The sequence below is a fragment of the Pyrus communis genome, chromosome 15, assembly GCF_963583255.1.
Source record: "Pyrus communis chromosome 15, drPyrComm1.1, whole genome shotgun sequence".
NCBI lineage: Eukaryota > Viridiplantae > Streptophyta > Magnoliopsida > Rosales > Rosaceae > Pyrus > Pyrus communis.
The window spans coordinates 10,280,435-10,305,605 of NC_084817.1; the positions used below are offsets into that span (position 1 = coordinate 10,280,435).

General features: G+C 38.7%; 2 protein-coding genes across 3 annotated transcripts; one reads left to right on the forward strand and one right to left on the reverse strand.

The window, feature by feature from the left end:
• Positions 1 to 4,441: 4,441 nt before the first annotated feature.
• On the forward strand, positions 4,442 to 7,347 carry LOC137718386 (probable protein phosphatase 2C 22). 2 transcript variants are annotated; one of them, XM_068457924.1, is made up of 4 exons: positions 4,442 to 5,020; positions 5,271 to 5,477; positions 5,717 to 5,928; positions 6,565 to 7,347. In XM_068457924.1, exons 1-4 carry the CDS (start codon positions 4,871 to 4,873, stop codon positions 7,127 to 7,129), a joined length of 1,134 nt encoding a protein of 377 aa, XP_068314025.1. In that variant the 5' UTR covers positions 4,442 to 4,870; the 3' UTR covers positions 7,130 to 7,347. The 2 variants fall into 2 exon arrangements, with proteins under 2 accessions (XP_068314025.1, XP_068314026.1); XM_068457925.1 differs by having other exon boundaries at positions 4,442 to 5,002.
• A 1,443-nt stretch (positions 7,348 to 8,790) lies between these two features.
• Positions 8,791 to 15,766, reverse strand: LOC137717371 (pleiotropic drug resistance protein 1-like). Its single transcript, XM_068456725.1, has 24 exons — positions 15,068 to 15,766; positions 14,847 to 14,967; positions 14,682 to 14,770; positions 14,507 to 14,591; positions 14,265 to 14,424; positions 14,099 to 14,179; positions 13,950 to 13,999; positions 13,766 to 13,856; positions 13,380 to 13,681; positions 12,990 to 13,271; positions 12,579 to 12,895; positions 12,352 to 12,512; positions 12,158 to 12,261; positions 11,877 to 12,033; positions 11,689 to 11,796; positions 11,472 to 11,593; positions 11,075 to 11,407; positions 10,693 to 10,983; positions 10,528 to 10,611; positions 10,253 to 10,386; positions 9,895 to 10,122; positions 9,628 to 9,799; positions 9,265 to 9,519; positions 8,791 to 9,174 (listed from the first exon to the last, which is right to left on the reverse strand). Exons 1-24 carry the CDS (start codon positions 15,316 to 15,318, stop codon positions 8,917 to 8,919), a joined length of 4,236 nt encoding a protein of 1,411 aa, XP_068312826.1. The 5' UTR covers positions 15,319 to 15,766; the 3' UTR covers positions 8,791 to 8,916.
• Between the last annotated feature and the right edge of the window lie 9,405 nt (positions 15,767 to 25,171).

Below are 25,171 nucleotides of genomic sequence, written 5' to 3' on the forward strand. Positions count from 1 at the left end.
CCTATGTCCCATCTGCCCACACGTGAAGCAACCACTGCTGCCACGCCTGCACTCACCGAAATGCCGGTTATTACATCTACGGCAAACTGGGGCTCGGCCTCGGCCACCATCACCCTGTCTCTGGCCTCGAGCGCCTCCAGCAAACCTACCTCCTCGTCCCTGTCCAGAGGCACTGAAGCCACCACTCGAAGAACTCGAACTGGTGCCACCCCTCTTGAAGTTCTGAGTCTGACGGGGCCCGAGCGACGCTTGACCTTTACCCTTGTCATCTTTCTTCTGATTGCCACCTTTTTCTTCCTCATCACTGTCGCTCAACATATTCTCAGAGTCCTCAATCCTCAACAATATCTCGTAGAAATCCTGGTAGGTCTCACAGTGGGTAGTAGTCGCCATAGAACGCCACCTTTTCCTGTGCCCAAACGAAAACGACGGAGCATCTCTGCCGGATTACCAGCAACGTCAGGATGGTAGCGAGACAAATCAGTAAACTTGCGATAATACTCATTAGCCGTCATCTTCCGCTGTCTCAGTTCGGTGAACTCCTGCTTCTTACGATCAATGTACTCAGGGGGCACAAACCTCCTCTTGAACAAATCCTTAAAAACGTTCCAATCAGTCCTCTGAGCTAGCGTCAACCGACGAAGCTCCTGTTCCCACCAGGCTGCAGATTCCATATCCAGAAACCATGAGGTCGTCTCGACCCACCTCTCCATAGGAAGGTTCCCCTGATTGTGCAACACACGGAAAGTCTTCTCAATGTGCTCTAACCATCACTCTGCGCCCTCGTGACCCTCATTACCTTTGAACTTATCCAATTTCAGATTGTACATAGTCTCCAGAGGAGTCCTCTGGGGAGGGCGAATAGCTGTCTGAATAGCGGTGACAATAGCTTCCCCCATCTGAGTAAAATCGGGGAAACTAGACTCATAAGAGCAATGTGGTTCCCGACGAGGCGGCATAATTCTGACAGAAGACACCAAAACCATTAGAATACTCTCACAAAAGCACAGGACTGCCAAACCTAAGCTCTGATACCAAACTGACACACCCCGACCGAAATCAAGGCGTGCTGGCCGTCACACGGAGGTGACGTAACCATGTGCACGTGCGGAAGCTAATGAAACAGTAATATAAAAGTATGAATAATTTAAAACTAGCATACAAAGTACTAAAACGAGTGCTAGCGTAAGTGAGACACAAGTTCAGAGCAAGTCTACAGTAGTCCAAAAGAAAAGATGCGACAATAGTACACCCGAAGGTGACCTTACGCTGGTGAGTGTCTGTCAGAAAAGCGGGAAGAATCCTCTGGGAAACCACCGAAACAGCTAAGCAACTAGAACCTGGAGGGGTGCAAAACAAAAGCGTGAGTGGGCAAAAACAAATCTTTTCTAAAAACATTTAGTAAAATACATTCTAACCCCTCGCCGTAAAACTTGTATACTTCCCAGAAAATAAACATATATACGTATGTATAGATATGCCAGTCATGCTCAAAGAATATACCAATCATGCTCAAGAATATGCCATGTCGGAATCTCATAATAAAATGCAAGTGCTTAGGTATAAATCATAACAATAACATATAATCTGGCAGCCGGAGTCACCTAACGTGACCTGTACGGCTGCATATAGAGCTCAAATCTCAAACTCAATAACTGAACCTGCCCACGAGTCGGAACCACCTAAAGTGGTCTGTACGACAGGCCTGGGTGTAATACATATGTACGCTCTAGTACTACGATCACGTGAAGGCTGTGCGAATAATCGCGGGTCACCTACGAGTCGGAACCACCTAATGTGGTCTGTACGACAGGACTGTGCACCTAACTTGAATCCAAGCTGAGCGTGTGGTGCAGGAGGTGAACATCACATGAAGGACTGTGCCCTACTCTGGGCGGGAGCACTAACACCGGGGGTGCAGGTTATGAGCTCTCTAAGCATCTCAAACTATTACTGAATATAAACATGAATAACACTTACCTGGCACTTACCTGTGCGTCCACAGCACCCAATATGCATATATATATGTATGCCACTACTAATGCATGTGATGATGCATATACGATAATAATAAGGTGCATGGCATAAAACAAACAACCTTTTTTAAACAATTTCTGGGAATATAAATGTATATAGGTATATACGAAAAACCAAAAGCCCACTCACTGGTAAGTGGAAGGGTCGTAGCCCCCCTGCCTCGAGTGACCACGCTCGTCCTCGAGGTACGTATCACCTATACGCGAAACAACTACAAAAACGTTAATTTAAAAGCACATAACCAACTTCTCGTAATAACTTCTCATACATTGCTCAAATTGAACAAATGAATATACCAACGTGCTCTACACAACCTCAGGATCACAACCATATTTTTAGAAAAAAATTTCTCCGCCGCACGCACCCCCATGTGCCGGTCACGCGCAGGCACGTGCCTGGCACACTGACAGCGTCAACTGACGCCGTGAGGAATATTCCGTTAGTTCTAACGGATTCCGTCAACGGCGTCAGGAATATTTCGTCACCTTCTCCGGCGAGCCTCCGGCGACGTCGCCGGCGCCTGAAACTGGAAAAACCTGCAATTCATGTTTTCTTACTCGATTCTCAACCATTTTTCATGATTTTAACACGAAATTGAAGCTTAGGACTAGTAGAACATGATCATACAAGTTTTAAGGGCTAAAAATCACGAGATCATACCTGTCCACACAAACCAAAACCGGCCAACTTCGAACCAAGCTATTCCGACGTCAAAACTCTTCCAACGAAGCACTCCGAGGCTCCTTGGGACACCACCAAGCTATCTATGAACTTCAAATTCCCAAAAACGTAATGAAATAAGTTTGCATGAATAGTACTCAAAACTGCCATTGTCGAATCAACGTGAAAACGACGGATTTCTTACCTGAAAATGGTACGATCATGCTCCTCTCAACCTCATGAGCTTGAAGGTGTACTTGGTTTCCTCGATCTGTAAGGGTTTGGTGTAGTTGTGTGTGTGTCCGTACGTTTCCAAAGAGAAGGGAAGGAATGGAGCTCGGGAGAGAGAGACAGGGAAAAGACAGAGGGTGAGGGAGATGATAGTGTGTGTGTGTGTGGCCCAGCACATGCCAACACCACACAAAATGACTAAACAACATAACGAAAACAAACTAGGGGTAAAATAGTCATTTCACGTGTACGTTTTCGATATTTCCGGGACGGGATGTCACAGGTTCAAGGGAGGCTCCAACCAAGCATGAAAATCACATAACTGATCATGACGTAGACATGATATAATCTAATAATGAAGTCTTGACGTAGGCATGACATAATCCAATAATAAAGTCATTCTAGATACGTTTGTGTGAAGAAAACAATTTGGTGTTAGAATTTGAATTTTTTTGGTCTACGTGTTCACAAAATATTTTACGGCAACATAACTAATAATAAAAAAAAAAAGTTAACTAAAAAATTTGCCCCTAATCAAATTATCACATAAAATCATAAAAATCTCAAATATAGGGATTCTACTATAAGTACTCTTCTTTGGAGGCAATATTCTTTTAGGAACACAAAGATTCCCTTTAAGTTCCTACATGAGTCCTCAAATGTAGTGGCGAGAGTCCCTAAATAAGGAGTCCCCAATTTGACCGTAAGAGCATCTCCAGTGAGAATCTCTATTCAGGGATTCCCACCACCACCTTTGATGACTCATTTAGGGACTTAATGGGAATACACATGTCCTAAAAGAATATTAGATCCAATGAGAGTGTCTTTATAGTATAATCCTTAAATTTAGTGGTATTTCTCTTCACTTGTAAGTGAGAGATCTTAAGTTCAATTCCTGTCAAAGGCTTTAAACCATATTATTGCTAACATGTTGTGTGGCTAAGCCTACATCTCTCTCTCTCTCTCTCTCTTAGTATAGATAATATCATTTATTCAAAAAAAAAAAAAAAAAAAAAAAAAAAAAAAAAAAAAAAAAAAACCTATTACAACTTTGATCTTCTATGAGTAAACAAAAACAACATTCCGAGAGTCTCATTCACGTGCTTGAGACTTCACCCAACTCAAAATGAACATAGGCCCACCCCGGCCACCCCAAATTGAGTCCCTACGTGGTCCTCAATTGTGAGGAAATAATTGGGGTCTTTGGTCTGTTCCTCTACCCTAGAGATTGGAGTTCCAGCTAATTGAAAGCCACATGGTCTTTAAATTTAAGGACATACGGTAGTGATGATCAGTACATTGATGCAGATTGTCTCTTTCTCCTTCTTTTTAAATTAAGTTACATTTTAAAAATATCTACTTCCTCGAAAATGACCAAAGCATGCGACTTATGAAGTCAAAAACGTTGTTGCTGCTAGTTGCCGATACGACGCAGTTTTGGTTTCCTTAAGAAACCGACCAGTTAAATCTCAGCATTCAGCAGAAACCAGTGTCTTCGTGTAGATCGCCCAAAAACTCTCACAGTGCATCGCTTTCACTGAGATTTCGTCACTCTCTAAAACCCTATCTCTCTCTCTCTCTCTCTCTCTCTCTCTCTCTAAAACCCTGTTCTTGTACTTGCTTTCCTAGACACAAAAATTCCCATTCTTTTCAATGTCTGCGCCTGCAAAACCCTAAATCCCCAAATCCAATTGTAAAAACAAAATTGAACCTTTTCGTTTCAGAAACAGCAATTCCCAGGGGATTCAACTGATTAGTCATCCCCTCCAGTAATCCCAAATCATTTCACTACCAAAAATCCTACTTTTTTCGAAATTCAGCACCCACATAACCATTTCAGCTAAATCCCTTTTTCGTTCAGCAGAACAAGGTCAGTTAGTCACATTTGGAGACTTGAATTTTGGTGGGTTGGTGGGGAAGAGGATGTTGATGGTAGAGAACTATGGAGGGAAGTAAAGTGGAGAATGGAAGCTCAAGTGAGGGTCGGCCTCCGAACCCTCTTTCGACGTCCGCGTACTGGCAGTGTGGCTTCAGCCGCGCCGATGGCGTTCCGGTGCCGTGCAAGAAATCGCTCGTTCGACACCCATCTCTTGTATGTTTTCGTTCATTCCTCTGCTTCTGCATTTTCCCATTTGGATTTCTTAGCTGTTTAGTGAGTAGTTGTATGTTTAGGCATTTAATTGTGTATAACTGAATTCTAGAGTTTTGATTGATTATGCTTACTTGCTATTAGTGGTTTTGTTTTCAGAGTTTTGAAGATCTGTTTTCGTAGCGATTAAATCGTCTAATGTAAATTTTATGGCCGCGGTGCAATTTTTGAATGTGTGAATGGGATTTTGCAGATGAAGACGAAAACAAAAGAGATCAACGTTGAACCAGGAGTTCAAGCAAAGAACTTTGAATCTAAGTTCATTCCAATTGTCCGCTCTGGAGCATGGGATGACATTGGGTCTCGTCCAAACATGGAAGATGTATATGTCTGCGTTGACAATTTTGTGAACGATTACGGGCTCAAGAATTGTAACAATGGTCCAAATGCCTTCTATGGGGTATTTGTCTTCTCTTACATATGTTCTTACGGATTTCCTTACACACGGTGCAATTACATTCTACCGTGAATTGTTTGGTTTTCATTCGTTTATTATATGCCTCAGTTCTTCAGAGGTAGCTTTCCGTCCTGTGGTATTGTTGTTTATATTAAATATGGTGATCTATATGTATTGCACTTGCTAGCTAATATATCTTCAGCATTTCCTAATTGAACATTCCTACCATATTGGTTGGTCAGGTGTTTGATGGACATGGAGGAAAGCATGCTGCTGATTTTGCTTCCTCTCATCTGCCAAAGTTCATTTTTGAGGATGAAGACTTTCCTACAGATATTGAACGGGTCGTCACTTCAGCATTTCTGCATACTGACACTGCCTTTGAGGAAGCTTGCATCTTGGATGCCAAGCTTGCTTCTGGTACCACTGCATTGACAGCTCTTCTAATGGGAAGGTTGGATTATTTTTGTTTACTCTACCTCTGAACTATAGATGCATGTATCATGACCGTTCAATGTACATCAATTTTATTGTCTTTCATTTTTTTTCTACTGTGTGTTGTACTCCCCCGAATTTGTGATGTTTGTTGAATTTTAGTCTCATTCCTGAGTTCTTTTTTTTTTTTTTTCCTGAATGAATTGTCAACTTGATTCATTATTGATCAATGACACTATAAGCATAATCGGGTTAGTACCCTAAATTGTAAGGGTTGGTCCATTGCCTTTTGAAGCAAAGCTTGGAGTTTTAATTAAAGACTGGAGAAAATACTTGGAAAGTATTAAGCAACCTAGTCGTATTCTGTTTAAATTATTTCCTTATCGTGTGGTTAATCTATGATCTAGTTGACCTGTTTAGCTGTGCACAAGTTACGCTAACGTGGTCATAATCTAATACAGAAGGCTAGTGAGTGGGTTTGTTAGGCCAATCATACTTGTTTAGTTGATTGTGATTTGATCTGGATTTTCTCTGTTTATTCCGTTCATGCATGTCCTGTTAATTTGTCCCATGAGTCTCAAAATAGTACTAACAGACGTAACATCAGATGTGTGCCATTGATTAGTCATATGTTGATCTTAGTTTGTGTTCCCAGGTTGTTGGTGGTAGCAAATGCTGGAGATTGTCGAGCGGTGCTGTGCCGCCGTGGCAAAGCAATTGAAATGTCAAGAGATCACAAACCGATTTGTAGCAAAGAGAAACAACGTATCGAAGCATCTGGAGGATACGTGTATGATGGTTACCTTAATGGGCAGCTTAACATTGCTCGTGCATTGGGAGATTGGCATATGGAAGGGATGAAGGGCAGGGAGGGTGGGCCACTGAGTGCAGAGCCGGAACTTATGACAGCAAAACTGACAGAGGAGGATGAGTTCCTTATCATTGGCTGTGATGGGATCTGGGATGTGTTCAGGAGTCAAAATGCTGTGGATTTTGCTCGTCGGAGGCTTCAGGAGCACAATGACCCAGCCGCATGTAGTAAGGATTTGGTTGATGAGGCTTTGAAGAGGAAGAGCGGGGACAACTTAGCTGTTGTCGTTGTTTGCTTCCAACCACAGCCTCCGCCTAATTTGATTGCCCCTCGCTCAAGAGTGCACCGGAGTTTTTCCGCGGAAGGTTTGAAAGAGTTGCAGAGCTTCTTGGATGATTTGAAAACTTGAGATGATGACGAATGGTTTACCCTATTTTCCCCTCTACGTGATGTGTTTGTCTAATTGAAAATTTTCATTGTAGTTTTACTGAGATTTCGAGTTCCAAGTGTAAAATAGGTGGCGGCCAAGTCGGTAACCTAATTTGTTATTATTTTATAACCTCTGATTTAACTCGTGTCGACAGTCCTTGATATGATTTTAATTAGTGGATGGGATTTACAGTGGAATTACTTGTTCGTGAACTTACCTTCGTTATTTTATTGGATGTCCACTGTCAAACAACATAATGATTGGTTATCTTGTACTGATGTTATTGATTGTGAGCAACTTACACACGGGTAGCCTTTTTGAGGAGAACAACTTACGCACGGGTATACAACCACGTGGCGTTGCAAATGAAACGACACGTGGACAAAAACTTTCATATATCTTTATTTTATTGGCATGGGATCATGTGGCGTTGCAAATGAAAGGACACGTGGACAAAAACTTTTACATATCTTTATTTTATTGGCATGGGATGTTATTGTGATGATGTACACATAGCATGTAAGTCTTTTTCTTAGTTAAGGTTGATTAAGCGCTTTTTGGGAATGCTTCTATAAAGGGGTGAAAATCTCTTTGGAAACTCTATGGCAGAAGAAAAAAGTTAAAATGTTTTTGGGTTCTAACTGTTAAGTACTTATTAGGTGCTTCTTAAAGGACTTCCAATTGCTTTATTTTTTTTCCAAGTTGTAATTCTTTTAGACATGGATTTAACCAAGTGGAATAAAGCATGTTCCTCGAAAGAGCATGGAGGACTAGCTATTAGAAGGCTAGATCGCTTTAATAATGCTTGTTTAGCTAAACTGAAAGAGCTGATTATCGATGATAGTTGGTGGGTTCAGATTGTCAAAAGGAAATATCTTAGAAAGGATAATTTTATGGATTGTAATGTTAAACGAAATCACTCTTTGGCCTGAAAATGCATCTTCAACAATAGGACTACCATACATAAGGGTATGAGATAGATAGTAGATAACGGTAAGGACATTTTATTATGGACCCATCAATGGGTTTTTCCTTGCTCTTTGCCTTGAAAGGGCATCCTCAATAATAAGAATATCATTCCTAAGGGTACGAGGTAGATAGCTTATTTTGGACCCATCAATGAGTTTTTCATCACCCACCATACCAATTAATTCCAGAGAGTCAGCCGACAAGTTTGAACTGGGAGTTAAGAGTCGGTGATTTTATTGACAATAATTGTTGAGATAGAAATCGACTGGTTGAAGTTGTTGATCAGGACATTGTTAGGAAAAATTGTAATATTCCTCTTCCTATTCAGAATACAAATGATAGTTTTGTGTGGGGTGCTTCAACTAATGGAGAATTTTCAATTAAGATTGCAACTTGGTTACAAAGTCATAACTACGAGGATGTAAGTAGACAAAGTTGCTAAACAAAATGTGGAATCTGTTGATTCCCCCAAAGGTGAAAATATTTGCTTGGCTTCTAATTCACGAGAGGCTTGAACAGAAGAGGAGGAATATTGTAGCTGACGCCTTGGCACATCACGGACTCACCTTATCTTAGCTTATAAAGCTTTTATATTTGATTGTATGGGAAACGATTGTACAAAAAGTTTTAAGCTTGAATGAAGTTTATTTCTTGATTAAAAATAAAAAATAAAAAAAAATCCCAATAATATTACAATATTATAACAGTGATGGATGAATGGTACAATCGAAGTGACAAATGATGTCTGCTTCCTACAAACTAATTAGAGTCAGAGATATTTCTTTGTGTAACATCTCTCATCTTTTTTGGAAATTAAATGCTCTAATTGCATAGGCAAAGATGAAGCCAAACAGCAATGAAAACCCAACAATCACAACTGCAACGATGCCCAGAAACTCATGCTTGTATCCGAAGTAACTTCTCAAAAAATGCTCTACCGATTCTCCTGACTCCAGTTTCTCCTTTACGTCTCCAAATTGTGAAGCAACCATTCCATACAAGGTCCAGGCAACGGGGCAGACCCAATAGTACCATTTCCACCATATCGGAATCCTCTGCGATAACCAAAACTTAGTCAGATTGCATCGAAGGCACGCAAGAATATATGTATGAGCGTATGCATGTACATGTATGTATAGGCTTACCGTTGGGGGAACAACGAATCCCGAGAAGAGGTTCCAGATTGCGTAGAAGGTAGATGAAGTTATGGCAGCAATGTTGTGGTTGGGAGTGAGAGCCATGGTCATCATGCCATAGAATGTGAAGTACAGCAAGGTGAAGTACATGAAGAAAAGATACCATAAGAACTTGGCAGCTATCCAATCGAATCCCATCATGGCGTATACTATAGCTCCGTAAATAACGGTCTGAATGAAGATGTAGGGAACCTCAATCATCATCTGCAACACAATGTGACTTGGTGAGTAGAGAGCATGTGTTCTTTGAATTTTTCGACATGAGAAGTCTAGTTTTAATTTGAACTTCATGGACTATTGCAAGTCTTTTACCTGCCCAAATGCGTATGGCAAAGCGGAATACATTCCAGCTGCTCTTTCTCTGTAAAAGACCGTTCTCTCAACAGCCACAACCGGCTGCACTGAGGCACCATTTTGTACCCCGATAAAGATAACAGCAGCGTACATGGAACCCATTGCATTAAAGAGATCTTGCTGCCTACTCCTGTGGTTTCCCAAAAAAAGTTTGAACATATTGGTGATTAAGAATTTGAAGTTCTGCAGACCATTTCTATGCTTTAAGTTTACTTATGTGCGTACCTTTTTGATCCAAGGTTCCAGAATATCAAACCGAATAATAAAGCAATGAACGTTGTGAACAACAGCCTTACTGCACTATATGATGGGTTTCGCCAATATGACCAGTGCTGTTTCCACAGGCAAGCCATACATTGGGTGAGAAAAGATCGTGAGTAGCGAGTAGGGAAGTATAGATCTTTAGAACCCAAGGGAGGTGTGTTTAATTCCTCAATCAGTGCTTTGGTTCTCCTGAAATATTCACCTTAAGAGTTTAATGGTTTTAAAGAGCAATAGGAATCAACTGTGCAGGCTGATAAATATAAGGTTTTACTGTGTTCACTAACAACTATCTGAAAGATAATTGAAATGGAACGCTTACTTATATATTTCCGAGTTATTGTATGCATCTGTGAAGTTAACCCCAAGAGCTGCCTCTTGTGCGGCTGAAGTAACCTCCAGCATCCAGGTTGCCGGGTTATATCCATCTTTAATCTTTGGAACTCCATTGATTCCCTTCATGCGGCAAAAGAAAAAGAATACAAAAGTTAGTTATTGACAATGTTATGGATAGTCTGGCTGTAGAACAGACATCCTGCACAGAGAATTTCTGATGCTACGAAGAATATATATTTTATGATTTATTTCTGTACTGACCTCAAAATAATTGATCAGAATGGAGCAATGGGAGCCTAATGGACCGGCATATATTTGCTCACCTCCCAATTTCAGAAGAAGAAGCTGCAATACGATATGAATTGCTTAGAACTTTTACAAGGAAAAACAGGTAATCAGTTCCTTTCTGAATATTATAAATCTAACCTCATCAAAAGCATCAAATATATCTATGCTTGGCTGGTGGATGGTACAAACCAGGGTTCTTCCCGTGTCCACTGTGTTCCTCACTGTTCTCATCACAATCGCTGCTGCCCTAGCATCGAGGCCGGATGTTGGTTCGTCCATGAAGATTATCGATGGATTTGCAACGAGCTCAACTGCGACTGTTAGCCTTTTGCGCTGCTCAGTTGAAAGACCGGTTACACCAGGTAATCCCACAAGAGCTCCCCTGAATGAAGTCAGCTCCACAAGTTCCATGACTTCCTCGATAAACATCTTGAACCAGAAAAATATCAGATCAATGTGTACATGCTGATGTTTTATTTTTGTTTTTAGCGTCTGTTAAAGAAGAATACAAAACTCATACCTCTCTTGTTGCAGAATCAACCTCAGGTAGTAGCCGGAGCCACGCAGAAAAAAGTAGAGATTCATAGACTGTCACATGGGGAGAGTGGATATCAGTTTGCTCACAGTATCCAGATATGCGAGCGAACGTTTCTTGCCTTTTAGGATAGCCAGAGATCGTGATGTTTCCCTTGATATGTCCACCAGTTTTCCTTCCAGCCAACACATCCATTAGAGTGGTCTTGCCAGCACCACTGACTCCCATTAAAGCTGTTAAGACTCCTGGCCTAAAAGCACCACTTACACCCTTCAGAAGTTCAAGCTGATCCTCCTGAACACCCTCCGCTTTCATTTCCTGAAGTACATGGAAAATTCAGTATGCAGGTATTATTCACTGATTAATTAAACCCGCAACTTACTTGTGGCATATCTATGGCATATCTGATCTCATTGAAAGTGAGGGAAAGGGGTTGAAAAGGAAGAACCATCCCTCGCTTCCTTTTTCCATTAGCTTCATCAGTTCTTCCCACTCTTTCGGATTCTGCATTGTTATTGCAGATCACAACGCTTGAATACAATGTGGTATGTTAAGCAGAAAATAAATGGGAAATGATTGAGATTAACTGAATGACTCACCAGAAGAGATCTTTCCTCTTGGTATTAGCTCAATGAACTCTCCATTTCTGCTAAAATTTCTCTCAGCCATGCTTTCTTTGGTTAGCATTGTCTGAGGCTTCCCGAGTGCTGCAGTATTCGTCAATTTTTTAGACAAATAAGTCAAACAATCAAAGCACAAAGAGCATACGAATGATGAGGATACTTACGATCAAGATACTGCAGAGCCAAAGTAAGGAGGAGATTGAATAGAAAAATATATCCAATCAATGCTGCTACTCCAAGCCAAAACAATTTTGCTTCTGGGAAAATTCCATGAGACTTCAGGATCAGAACTCCCAAGGATTCTGTAGAATTAGGTGGAACCTATAACACACGTGGTATCTCCACATAAGCATTGATCACAACCATTCTATCTCGTATCATTTTTTTTTCGTAGGATATACAAACTCAAAGAGAGAGAGAGAGAGAGAGAGAGAGAGATGGTTACTTGTCTCCAACTCTTTCCAAGAAATTCATTCACAGTAATAGCATTTTGTCCATACATCAACGGCGAGATCCAGTAACCCCACAGCCACCATTTTGGAACAGCATCTGATACAAGAAAAATAGGTTTCACAGTTCAAATTTAAATCACACCAGGAGTGATAACTAGGAATCTTATTGCTTCTATAGTTAAATCACCTCGAGATAAGACGAATCCGCCCAAAACCATAATTATAAGCAGTGCAAAGGATCCTGTTGTGCTTGCAACTGTTACATCCCTTCCCAAGGCTGCTATCAACCTGAACAGCCCAGACGCCATCTGGTTTATGCACAAGAGTACAATGTACTGCTTGAAGAACCTGCAACAAGGAGTTTCCGTCAAACCCTGATCACACCGAAAAGTTTGATGCTTTACTTCTTCTCACCTTTCAACATATGGATCAAATCCTATTACATAATAAGTCATGACAACCCAAATGGCACTTTCGCCCAAACTGATTGGGATCTTGAGGATCCATGCAGGAAGTGAGTAAGCCCAGGAAGGAAAGAAGAGAAGGTCTCTCTGCTTGTAAAAGACAGGAAGTTTCATAATTGCCATGTTGAGTTCTGATATTCCGTTAAACATCGCTACAATGACTGCGAAGAACAAAGCTCCCATGTAAACTCCACCATCCACCACTGAGTCCTTATGCATCTTGATTCGTAGAAATATCGATGATGTTATAGAAGCTAAGATACTAAGCTGAAAATCAAGGTAAACAGGAAGAATTATAAGCTAGAATTACCACATTAGGTCAAGTACTATGCAAAATAATTTCTATTTATGATTTACTCACTAGGGCAAGTTTGAAAACGTAGGCAAATGAGTTCCTCTTCATGAGCAAGAACTCTCTTGAAACGCATGCTCGGAACAACTCCTTCTTGTTAACGCCATACCTTTTAGATGATAAAGCAGCACGATGACTTCTGGACTTGTCGAAGGGAGTAGCAAGCTCGTCACCGAGTTTCTGACCAATTGGAAATGACTGGAAAGCTTCGACAAACTCATTGACAGTAACAAATCTGTAAGGCTTGTCTCGACGTGCCCAGTACTGCTCTTGATCCTTCTTTGATGTCACCTATCACACCCCCACCGGAAGGAAAGTGTTAAAAATAAACGATAAGCTATGGAGAGTACTCGAAAACATGCATGCAAGAAAGGTGAAGAGATTCAAAAGCGATATCACCTCTTGCAAGAAGTCAGCAACTCCTTTTCTCTCCGGACATATGAAGCCCATGGATTCAAAAAACTCGAGCACATTTTCACGCGGACCCTGATACACGATTTGTCCATCTGATAGAAGAATTATGTCATCAAAGAGGTTATAAGTTTCAGGGGCTGGCTGGAGGAGGGAGACCACTGCAGTTCCACTTAGAATGTGGATGGATTGCCTGATTGAATTTACTATTTGGAAAGTTGTCGAACTGTCCAAGCCGGTTGAAATCTCATCCATGAAGAGAGCTTTTACCGGTCCAACAAGCATCTCCCCTGCATCATTAGCACACGGAAACCTCAGAAGATTGTGAAATTTAAAGGACTTTTCGACACACAATAATTTGTTCTATGTTTTACCTATCGTGACTCGCTTTCTTTCTCCACCAGAGATGCCTCTTACCATATCATCTCCCACCATAGTATTAGCACAGACTTCAAGTCCGAGAATCTGCAATATATCAAAAGTAGAAACATGAAGTTAAATGGATGGATTCCAATTGTTGTGCTATCTCAAAGCTGAAATGAATTCCAAATGCCATACCTTGAGAATGTAATCAGTAACTACATTGGTCTCCTGCCCTTCTAGAGCCGCTGCCTGCAGAATTTTTGGTGTCAGAAGATTTTTATATAACGAAAACTTCATCCACATAAAAAGGGCATGTTATTTTTTTTTCTCTTCAATCTGTTTACTTGCCTTCAGATATATGTCAATGTCAGGATCAGGCTTGATATTTCCCTCCTTCTCTCTTCTACACAGTTCCACCAACATGTCTGCAAATTTCCAAGTATGAGATAACCCTTGAAACTGTTTGGAACGAAAAATGAACTGTATCGAGCAAATGGTGTTTTGACTAACCGCAATTTGATCCAACTCCTTGACATCTAGCCGAGAAAGCAAATGTCTCTTTCACTGTCAGCTCTCCTATATGGAGATCGTTTTGACTTACATAAGCCGATGTTCTCTGAGGTACAAATTCTTCCATCCCATGTCCGTTATATGTAATCCGCCCGGAAGACTTAAGATTCATCAATTACCCTATTAGGCCAGAGTTGATATTCACTAAAGAGGGAAAAAACACTATACTTTAGTTTTCTTACATTTAAATCTCTACCAAGTCTTCCGGCCAACGCCAATAGTAACGTGGTTTTTCCAGAGCTTGGGGGACCTAAGAGTAGAGTCATTCTGCAGGAATTACATTCGTTAGTTAGATAAGAAGTCAAGAACTGTTTGGAAAATGCACAATGAAGTGTTTTAACAAAAATTTTAACTCACCTTTGAGGCTTGATGATTCCACTAATGTTTTGAAGGATTTTTAGAGGCATCTTTCTACTCGGAAAAATTCGAAGATCATGTAGCATTCCCTATACCAGGAGGAGTTAATAAATTGCTGAACTTGGAATAGATTTTTACTTTCTTTATGTGATTCAAAAGATTTACCTGCAACATGTTGATTGAAAAGTTGAGTAACGTAGGCAGTGCTCTGCTGCCAATATAAACTTTTGCATCCACAGTCAGACGCTCGAACCGGACTTCAATTGTTGGCACATTAAGACCAACTCTGTATTCAAATGTGGAAAAACATAGAAAGATAAACACAAAAACCTCATTAAAATTCTCCCAAAGAGTTAAACACACAAGAATTATGGCATGAAACTCACCGATCAATGCGGTTCTTGAGCTTCAACAAGAACTTCTCATTATCTTTCTCTGCATTGCTCACCAGCCTTTCCAACAAAGTCTTTCTCTCCAACAAGCCAAGATTCTCCACATCAACCTCTCTAGCTTGTCCCTCACCATCAATGAATAAGCCTCTTCCAACACGTAAACAAGTAGGCAGCCTTTCAAGCGCAGCCCATTTCAGAGCTTCTTCATCGTCTTCAGCTCGCGAAGACCTCGAAAAAACTTCCATGATGTTGTTCTACTTGATGTCAAAATGACTTGTACAAGGATCACAACTCATATCACCATTGATGCGCTTTTAACTCCAACTTCCCCACATGGATAGTTGAACTGAAGCAGCTTATATAAAGAAGAATTATGAAATCTTGGACTTTGGTTAAAACATCCGCAGACAACAAATGATAACAAAGCATTCCTTGAAGTGTGTGTGGTGGAGTTTGGTTCCATCTGTCAAAAGTTGATTAAGAAAAATGAGAGAGGAAACGTGATTGTTGAGTAAAGCGCTGCTGCAGGAAAATTCCAGTTTTTGGGTTGTCTTGTCCAAAGTGTGCGATTATTGGAGGGTTGAATTTAGAGCCCTAGTCGTGATTCATGCTTTCGCAAGTGCATGATTATGCATGCATCAGTTGAGTCAGTGACAACAAAATACCATCAATATAAGATTTACTGTGTGAGATTCACATAATTAACGGCAATCAAATAATTTAAGCGCAAGCGAATCATATATATATCAAATTGGCAAATCTGGATATGAACGGACAAAAGGTTGGTGCATTAAAAAAAAATATGATTGGAGCATAAGGCAATGGTTAAGGAACATATGAAATGGAAAGCATACCGAAGAGGGGCCCAACAGGATGAACTGTCAAGAGTGAGAATGGCCTAATGTCAATTTATACATAGGGGTATTAGTGAGACTAGTGACATCATTTAATCATCATTGTTATAAGTTAATTGGAACTTTAACTAACTTTCAAGAAATAATAAGGCAATTTAATCAAAGGGATATATACTCTTTGACAAAAAAAATAAAAATAAATAAAAATCAAAGGTATATATACTTAATTAAAGTTGGTAAAGCTTTCGTAAAGTGAGAAGGTGACCAATTATATTTCAAAAACATAAAAGATGATGGTGACTTAAAGTTTGTGGAAGAAATCAATGTGACAAGTATCTTTAGTTCAATTGTTTAGTTTTTTCTATTATTTTACCCGTCACGTTTATTTTTTGAAAAAAAAAAATTTCCAGAATTTATCTACTGACCACCAAACTATAATATTCATTTTCTTTTCTTTTCATCAAACAATAATTTAAATCTCTCAAGAAAACTATGTAAACTGTAGTATATTCTAGTGAAGCAGCTTCTATTTTGTTGGGAGAAATTTTAAATTCAAAACCCGTGAATACGATCAAATTTTTAGGCATCATCATATGTCTTATGCTCTTTGCATGATTATTGACTTTTACAGATAATTCGATCGCATTGCAGTACGGAGTAGGTAAAGACATGATATTTTCTTTTATAGAAAAACTTCACTTTAATCCTTAAAAAAGATGAGTTTTTAGACTATAACCTTATGTAAGATTAAAATCCAATTTTAGTCCCTAGTACATTTAATCATATCATTTATTAGTTATATTTTGATGTTTTATTTATCTTTTTTATTTTTATTTGAATGTATTAATTACATTTAAATTTAATTTTTATTTCATTCATCATAATATATTTTAATGTCTACATTTAGGGAACTAATTTTTTTATAATATATATTCCGAGAACAATTTTTTATATTCTTCATTTAGGTACATTAATACATTTGAATATTTCGGTATATCCATCGGTACAAACATATAATTACATTGATTCAATATAATGCATTTCGGTCAATATAATGATTTCATTACGTACATTTTGGTACACACATTTGAGTATTGACTTTTAGGTACATTAATTCAATATATTATATTTCGATACATACATTTAGGTACTTACATTTTGGTGCATATATTTCGGTATTAACATTTAGGTACATACATTTTGGTATTGACATTTAGGTACATACATTTCATACGTACATACATTTTGGTATTGACATTTAGGTACGTACATTTTGGTACATACATTTCGGTATTGACATTTAGGTACATTAATTCAATATAATACATTTAGGATCATTATAATATATTTCGGTACAATCATGTAGGTACAAATATTTCAGTACAAAAAAGTCAATTATATATTTCGGCACAATCATTTTTGTACACTTATGTATTTATATATTTTTGTATCACAAATTTCTTTTAATATTTTCTCATTTACATTCATTTATAATTAAAAAACTAAATATGTGCATATTAATAAAATTAAAATTTAATGTGGAGAGATTAAATAAAAATACACATTAAATAACAAAAATTAAATGTAAATTTTGATAAAAGTACACTTCAAGGGATTAAATTGAATATGTAATCTAGCACTAGGTTTTTTTTTTTAATTTTAATCTTTTACAAGGACTAATGTTCAAAAACCCCTTTCTTTTATTATACCTATGCTCTTTGCATGATTCTCAACTTTTATGGAAACACGGATCGAAACAAGAAATCATGGAATTTGCATTTACTTGTTAGTTATTCACGTACAAAAAGTGTTCATTGTTTTGGAAGTTCAACGCTTTGAGAAGGTCTCTAAAACTCAAAATTCATTCCACTTTGACTTGCAGACTCTCTTATCTTCCTAAAACTTATATGTCGCCTCTTAAAACATATATGGGACCCAGCACCCAATAAGACTATGCCATATGTGCAATAAATTTGATTATAAATCTTCATTATGCGTTAACATTCAACAATAAGAGAATATTAAGTTTAAAAGAAATTGAAGAGATGAAAAAACAATTAAAAAACAATTGATTAGCCTGATGATAGGATTTTTACCACCTGCAAAAGTAGGAATAAAAACACTTAAAAGTACTTGCAAGAGTACAAGATTATCGTAGTATAGCAACTCAAGCCAATGTCATTTTCCACAGGAATTGAATGAATAATTTGTATTTATACTAATCCTTAGCTAATTAATTAGAAGTTTCGAAAAGGTTGATTTTGAAATTCAAAATAATAAAAAAAAATTTATATAAAAATAATTAAATAATTGACAAAGTAAATAAAGCAAAAGAAAACGGTTTTGGAAAACAATTTAAAACACTAGGGTTCTGCCGTCACCATTAACAATCCTATGCAATTTTACCAATTACTTATGAATTTTCACATACATGCTTTGAAAGTTAGGTTTTCCTAATACATATTTTCCTCGTGACGTTCAAGCGAAAACGTATATCTAACATGCAACCCATCTGTGATGTCCAGATCAAATATAAACATGCAAGACTCATTAAGCTTTGTGAAAACCCTTTAAAAAACCATGCAACCCTTAAGAGTGTGATGTTTGCCTGAAGTGAACTTACAATTACTAATCACAAGAAGCCCTCTTCAATTTCAAGGTGATGTTCCAACATAAATTACTTGTCTGAAAACCCTAATGGTCGTGAATCACTAAGACAGTTAGATAGTTTAATAACGGTAATTAATTATCCAAAGCAAGCATGCATCCATTCATAAGAAAATTAATAAAATCACATATTCATGATAAGGCTCAAGGCATCGCCCTAGCAAAAGAACTAGTTACGAACAATCATAATAAAAACTAAAGAAAATATATTAACTAGGAAAAGGATTCAAAACACATTGTAGGTAAAAAGTTTGAAGTTCTCCAAAATAATGTGTCTCCCTCTCAATGTTGCGTGCATTCTCTCCCCATTTCAATGTTGCATCCCCCCAAAATCTAATGGCTAAAATCCTTATTTGTACTACTCCAAAATTAAAACCCTCATAGAAAAGAAGGTTTTCTAAAAACTAGGAAATAAAATAACAAAAGGATAACTAGAAATTACATTATTATTCTGACTAGGAAATCTACCTAGTAAAGAAATAGTCACGTTTCTGAACCTTCAAGGCTCCAAAACAGGCCCAAAATGACTCAAATTAAAGATTAGGACCTCCTCTTCAAGTTCCAAGAAGAGCCGAAATCCAAAATCCATCATCTTCCAGCCCAAAAGTCGCCAATAAGCTCTGCAGCCTAATCTGCCCGCACTGCACGCCAGACATAAATTAATTCGCCATGATCAGATGCTTCGAGATAAAATTATGAAATTTTGATACAACCTTCTTGACAGATTCACGAACCTACTCCAAATGAAATCACTCAAAAATTCCACCATTTGATTACTTTATCCTCGAAATAAGTTCACATGTCCTACATTAAAAACATATAGCAAAACATCAAAATCTCAGCAAAATAATAACCAAAATAAACCAAGAATAGGGAATAATATATAGTATAAAATCGACTTATCAAATACCCCCAAACTTAGCTTTTTGCTTGTCCTCAAGCAAAACAATACTCAAAAAGAAAAATAAAACTAGCAAACTAAACTTCTAAACAAAAATTAACATAAACAAATTTTCACCTTCAAGTCGCAATCCATAGAAAACGTTAAAAATTAAAACATCTTTCCAAAAGTTCAAACTAATCCCGCAATATAGAGTCCAAACTATTTATAACCAATTAGAAAAGAATTCATGAACTTCCTTTGGTGTAAAGTGTACTAACAAAGTTAAGGAGAATTGGCTAAAAACCCTTACCACTCGTCCTCTTTATTTAACGCTTCATATAGTAACTTCACATCCTTTTTTTCCTTTTCGATTTTGCTCTTTTTTTTATTTTTTTATTTTTTTTATTTTTTATCGTAGTAACAGTAGTGGTCGTGCAATGTTAGTTCCTTTAAGCTTTCTGTTCAACCTATGTAACGAGCTTTAGGTCAATGACTCCCAAACCACTAGGGCTTTAGGGCACTAGGTGTAGAACACCCCTAATGACTAATTAACTCGAGCTGAAAAGGTTGCGAAACCAACTAACCACCTTGTCCCAGGCCAAAACTCTATCGTTTAATGCAAGAATCACTGCTGATTAGACAGAATTGGCCCAATTACTAAGCAAAGTCTCGGGTAGAACAATTATTACTTTATTTATAATAATAACTAAACTTTACTTTATTTAGAAAAAAAATTAAAAATTAATTTAGACGAAAATTAAGTGTTTCAATTTCACTTCCCACAGGGCATGTTAGTGTGAATGTTCAAATTTTCAAAGTATAACTCATGAATTAGTGCTTAAGCAACGATAAATAGAAATGATTCTATTGTGGGATTAATCTTCACCATGTCCATTTGTTTTAACGTTTAAAATTAACTATGGATATTAACTCAAAAACGAAAATTTTTAAATGACACAAAAATTAAAATACCTAAAACTTAACTTCCCCCCCCCCCCCCCCCAACTTATTTCACACGTGGTCCTCAAGTGTGGAAAAATAAAAGACAGCATGAAAGTAAATTCGGAACAAAACTAAAAACTAGCTAAACAATTAATCGAAAAATGAAAAATGAAAGATAAAATAATAATAAAAAAACAAAAGACAAAATCTAAATAACAGAAAAATGAAAAAGAACGAAAGATAGAACCTGATACGTGACAGGTAATGGAGGCCTTGAAAAGTTGCAGTGGCCGGCGAGAAAATATGCAGGCAAACACAAAGCAGCCCACTCGGCTGCACATATGGGACTCACACGCGTGCCACACTTGCACACCAATAACCCTAGCTGCTAGTGAACAACTCGCACACTTGCACACCAATAACCCAGGGCCGAACGGCTCTCCCTCTCTTATTAAAAACAACTCGCACGTCCCTATGTCTCCCAATTCTGATTTTAAGACACCTCTTCAAGCCTTCAGCCACTTTCTCTCTAAAATATAAGAGATGGCTCTCATTTCTCTAATTTCTCTCAGCCCTATCTCTCTAGAAACTGAGAGATGTCTCTCATTCTTCTCACCTCAAGCCCAGCGCCCATTATTGCAAACCTTCCATTTCACAGCAGCTCCTTTATCTCTCTTAGCTCTTCATTCTTTCTGCAACCAATAACCCAGCAACATGCACGTCTCCGTGTCTCTATAACCCAGCCTTGGTGGAGTGAGCTGAAAGGAAAAAGGTATATAAATCTTTGTCCCTGCAGCTATTTCGGCCCCTGATTGGTTGAATCTGTGAATAAATGGATCAGCCTTTAGGTGAATGATTATGTCTCTGTATATTACGGCATCCATATCTCGCTAATTTGTCCAACATGCTCACGGATTTGTTCTGTTTGTTTGCATGTTGAATATGAATCATGATGAGTGTGGAACAAAATACTTGCATGGTTGAATCCGGGACGCAGGCTTGAACAAAAGTACTTATTTGTGCTGCCTGGATCCCCCACCCCCAAACTTGTGTTGTAATATATATTTTTTTTAAATGTGAGGGAGTGAGTGATTGAGTGAAAGGGGTTCCAAGTAGCATAGAGGCCTTCGCAGCAACCCCACCGTAAGCATTCTTGAACTCTGCCTCATTCTTTTCCGCATTCATGTAATTTCTGCACTTTTACTACTGATAATGAAATCTCTGACGAATGTTGCGGATGTGAATGCATCAATGCTGCTTTGATTTCGCGCAGTGGAATTTAGGACCGAATCAACTCCAAACGTAATCTGCAAGGGCCAAAAAAAAAAAAAAAAACTAATTAGACAAGAACTAAAAAGTGCAATTTTTTTTTTTTTTTTTGGTTATAAAAAAAAAAACATAAAGGCAAGAAACCAAATAAACGGAAATAAAAGAGAGTTAGAAAAATTGGGTTGCCTCCCAATTAGCGCTTTAGTTAACGTTTATAACTAGACTGAGCGGAAAGCTGGTAATCAAGTCACTTGTTCCTTCAAAGTCAACCACTCCTTTATAACGTCTAAATTCAGTGTTTGGATTCTTCATATCAACCCTTCTTTGTGAATGAATCCTTGTACTCGAAGAGGGTCTCCCCCAACAATGTTTATTTATCCATCGAACTGACTTCCACCTTGTATTTAACACCCACAACTTCTACACACGTAGAATTTGTTTATGAGGAATTTGGCTGCCACAAAATAATTTTCGTATGCCTTTGCCTGCTTGTACAATTGGCCTTGATATTCTTTAAATTTAATGGGCTGTACTGCTAGAATGCCCAATTCAGCAACGAAAATTGTATCAGTAGTCGGTTGCCCTGTATGCAAATTCTTAAGTGTGTTCAAAACCTGACCATTTAATTTTCCAGATTTTGAATTTGTGTGAACATCCCTCTCCAACACATCTATTCCTGTGCTTTCCTGCAGTCTTTGTGGGAAAAATTCTGACGGCACATGAACCTGGGGTGCCACAGATTCTGGTGGGATTATAGGATTAGGATGTGTTGCCTTCTCCCCTAGACGTGAATGGCTGGAAGATTGCTCCTTAGCTTTTGAGACAATCTCTTCTTGATCATCATAGCTACGCCCACAGTTTAATGATTGAATCTGAAATCCTTGATGGGTTCTTTCAATGTACAATTCAGATGATTCCAACAATATAGAAATTTTGTCTTCCACCGGAAGTTCTTGGGGCACATCAAGTTGCTCAAAATATTGTAGATTACTTCATAAAACAAAGATACATTTTCAAGCCGGGAGCGTAGTACTCTGAATATGGATCGTTCCAACACCTTTTTGAGTTGTTTCTCATATTGATATGTTTTTGGACAAACTCAGGAAAATATTCCCTTTCGAGGCATTGCAAAATGTCATGGTTCTTCAAACAGCAAAGGACACATGTTACACCCCACTCCCATTTTATTTAAAAAATAATTTTGGAAGTCTTAATTGGTGAGCCCAGGAGCCCAACCTTGACCTGTTTGTCCCAGGCCCCCTTTTCTTAGTTGCCACATGACTTTCTCTCTCTCTCTCTCTCTCTCTCTCCCCGAGCTCTCTCTATCTCATTTATATCTCTCTTCCTCTTGGACCTCACTCTCCCTTCTCTTCCTCTCGAGCTCATCTTTCTCTCTCGGACTCTTTCCCGATCAACACCCACACACACACCCAGTCATCCCCCACACCCAAGGAGACTCCGATGACGACACCACCATGCCACCATGACTCTCTCTCTCTCTCTCTCTCTCTCTCTCTCTCTCTCTCTCTTCATCTCTATGGAGCATAGAGAAACCCCTGCGAGATTCCTCGTCTTTCCGATGATTGGTATGCCTCGAAACCTTTGAAACCCCTTCGTCTTTGTCCTTGTGTCAAATTCTAACGTAGTTTATGTTTTTTGGACGACGAAATTGCACGGAGACACACGGGTGTGCTAAACCCAGTTCCCGACGAACCGTGGTGCTCGAGCCCAGTTTCCGGTCACACTCGAACCTCTTTACGGTGAAACGTAGGTATAAACCTCTTCCTTTCGTCTTGTACCTTGTTTTCATACCTAGATCGCACCTCTAGGTTGTTAGTTGTGGCGTCGACCGAAGCTAGGAAGTTCCGGCCTCCTTCTCTGGCGAGGAATAAGAACCCAGGGCCTTTGGGACTTACATCAAAGCCCAAACCCTTGGCTTTCAGGCCTTCGGGCCATGTGTGGAACTTGGGTTTCGGCCCGTGAGCCATAAACCCAAAACCCTTTTGTCACTTAGGCTGTCGGGCCGCTAAGCTTGGGCCCAAAACCTTTTGGGTAGCCCAACCCAATCCCCTTGAAACCTAAACCCAACCCATCCTAAGTCTAAGCCCAACCCGACTAACCCTTAAGCCCAAAACCCTTAGGGCCTAACCCAGATCCAACCCTAAACCCAGACTCGTTTGACCTCGTCTGACCCAGACCTGGGACCCGTTGACTTTGACTTTCGAGTTGACTTTTTTGGTTTCGTCTGGAACCCCTCCTAGGCTAATTCGACGTCCTGAATCCGTTTTCCCAAATTCAATTGTTATAATAGATTTTTATTAATTGTACCCTTTATGTTCTTAGGGGCAATTTATTATGACGATTCAGTCTTCACTAGCTTGTGTGGCTTTCAACGGGGAAGTACTGTGAATGGACCCTTTCTAAAATGCATGTTCTAATAGTAGAAATGCATACATGGAAAAGCATGATTTAACAATTATGTTCTATGAAACGCTTTGAGATAACAAGCTTACTGAGGCTATTTTGAATTATTACTATTTTTCCTATAACCCGTGTGCTTATAGAATATCTGATGGATGATGATATAATATTTAGAATACGTTTAGAGCACCTCTTTATAGTATAGATCATGGATGACTTTATACTATGAAGTTGTTTTTCAAATATATGTATGTTCAATGGTTTTGTACTTACCTAGTGATCCCTATTCCGTTACGGGACGAGGGATAGATTTCGGTTCGTCCTGGGCGACGGTTATGGTGTTGGCATAGGGCTTGAAGTGTTTTTCCTCTGGTTATTAGCACATGGACGGGGAGCTGGCAAGGGGCCTGAGGGTAATTTTCCTCTGGCTATTTGCATAGAGACAGGGAGCTGGCATGAGGCCTGGAGGGATATTGGACATTCACTAGTGATTGTTATATATACAAGATATGTTTTGAGACATTGCACGGCATGCTAGGTTTCGAAAAACCTATTTTTATCATGTTATATGAGCTTTCATAAAACCTGGGGATTAGTATGTTGATAACTGTTTTATTATATATATATATATATATATATATATATATATATATATATCAACTTGGTACATTCATGCTTGTTTTGCGCCCCCTTTAGGACTTAGAATCAAGACATACAATCCCGAAATCAAGGCACTTCTGCAGTGGCATTTTCGAATCCTCTCAGTGTAGGACCCACTTCTTTATTCATTCAATTTTTATATTAATTCTTTTAGTGTTCTAGACTAGATGTGTGCTCTGAATACGTTCCTTAAATGCATATTCATTATATTTAAATTTATAAGTCTTATTTATTCCTTATTTTCAGCATTTGCATTCAATAAATGACTTTCGTCACCCTCGGGTGTCGGCCAACACGTGCCTATCCTGGTGTTCGGGGAGTATTGGGATTAGGTCGTGTCAGCACAAACTGTAGGTTTAAATCCATAAAAACCCTTTTATGTTAAAGAAACCCATAAAGGCA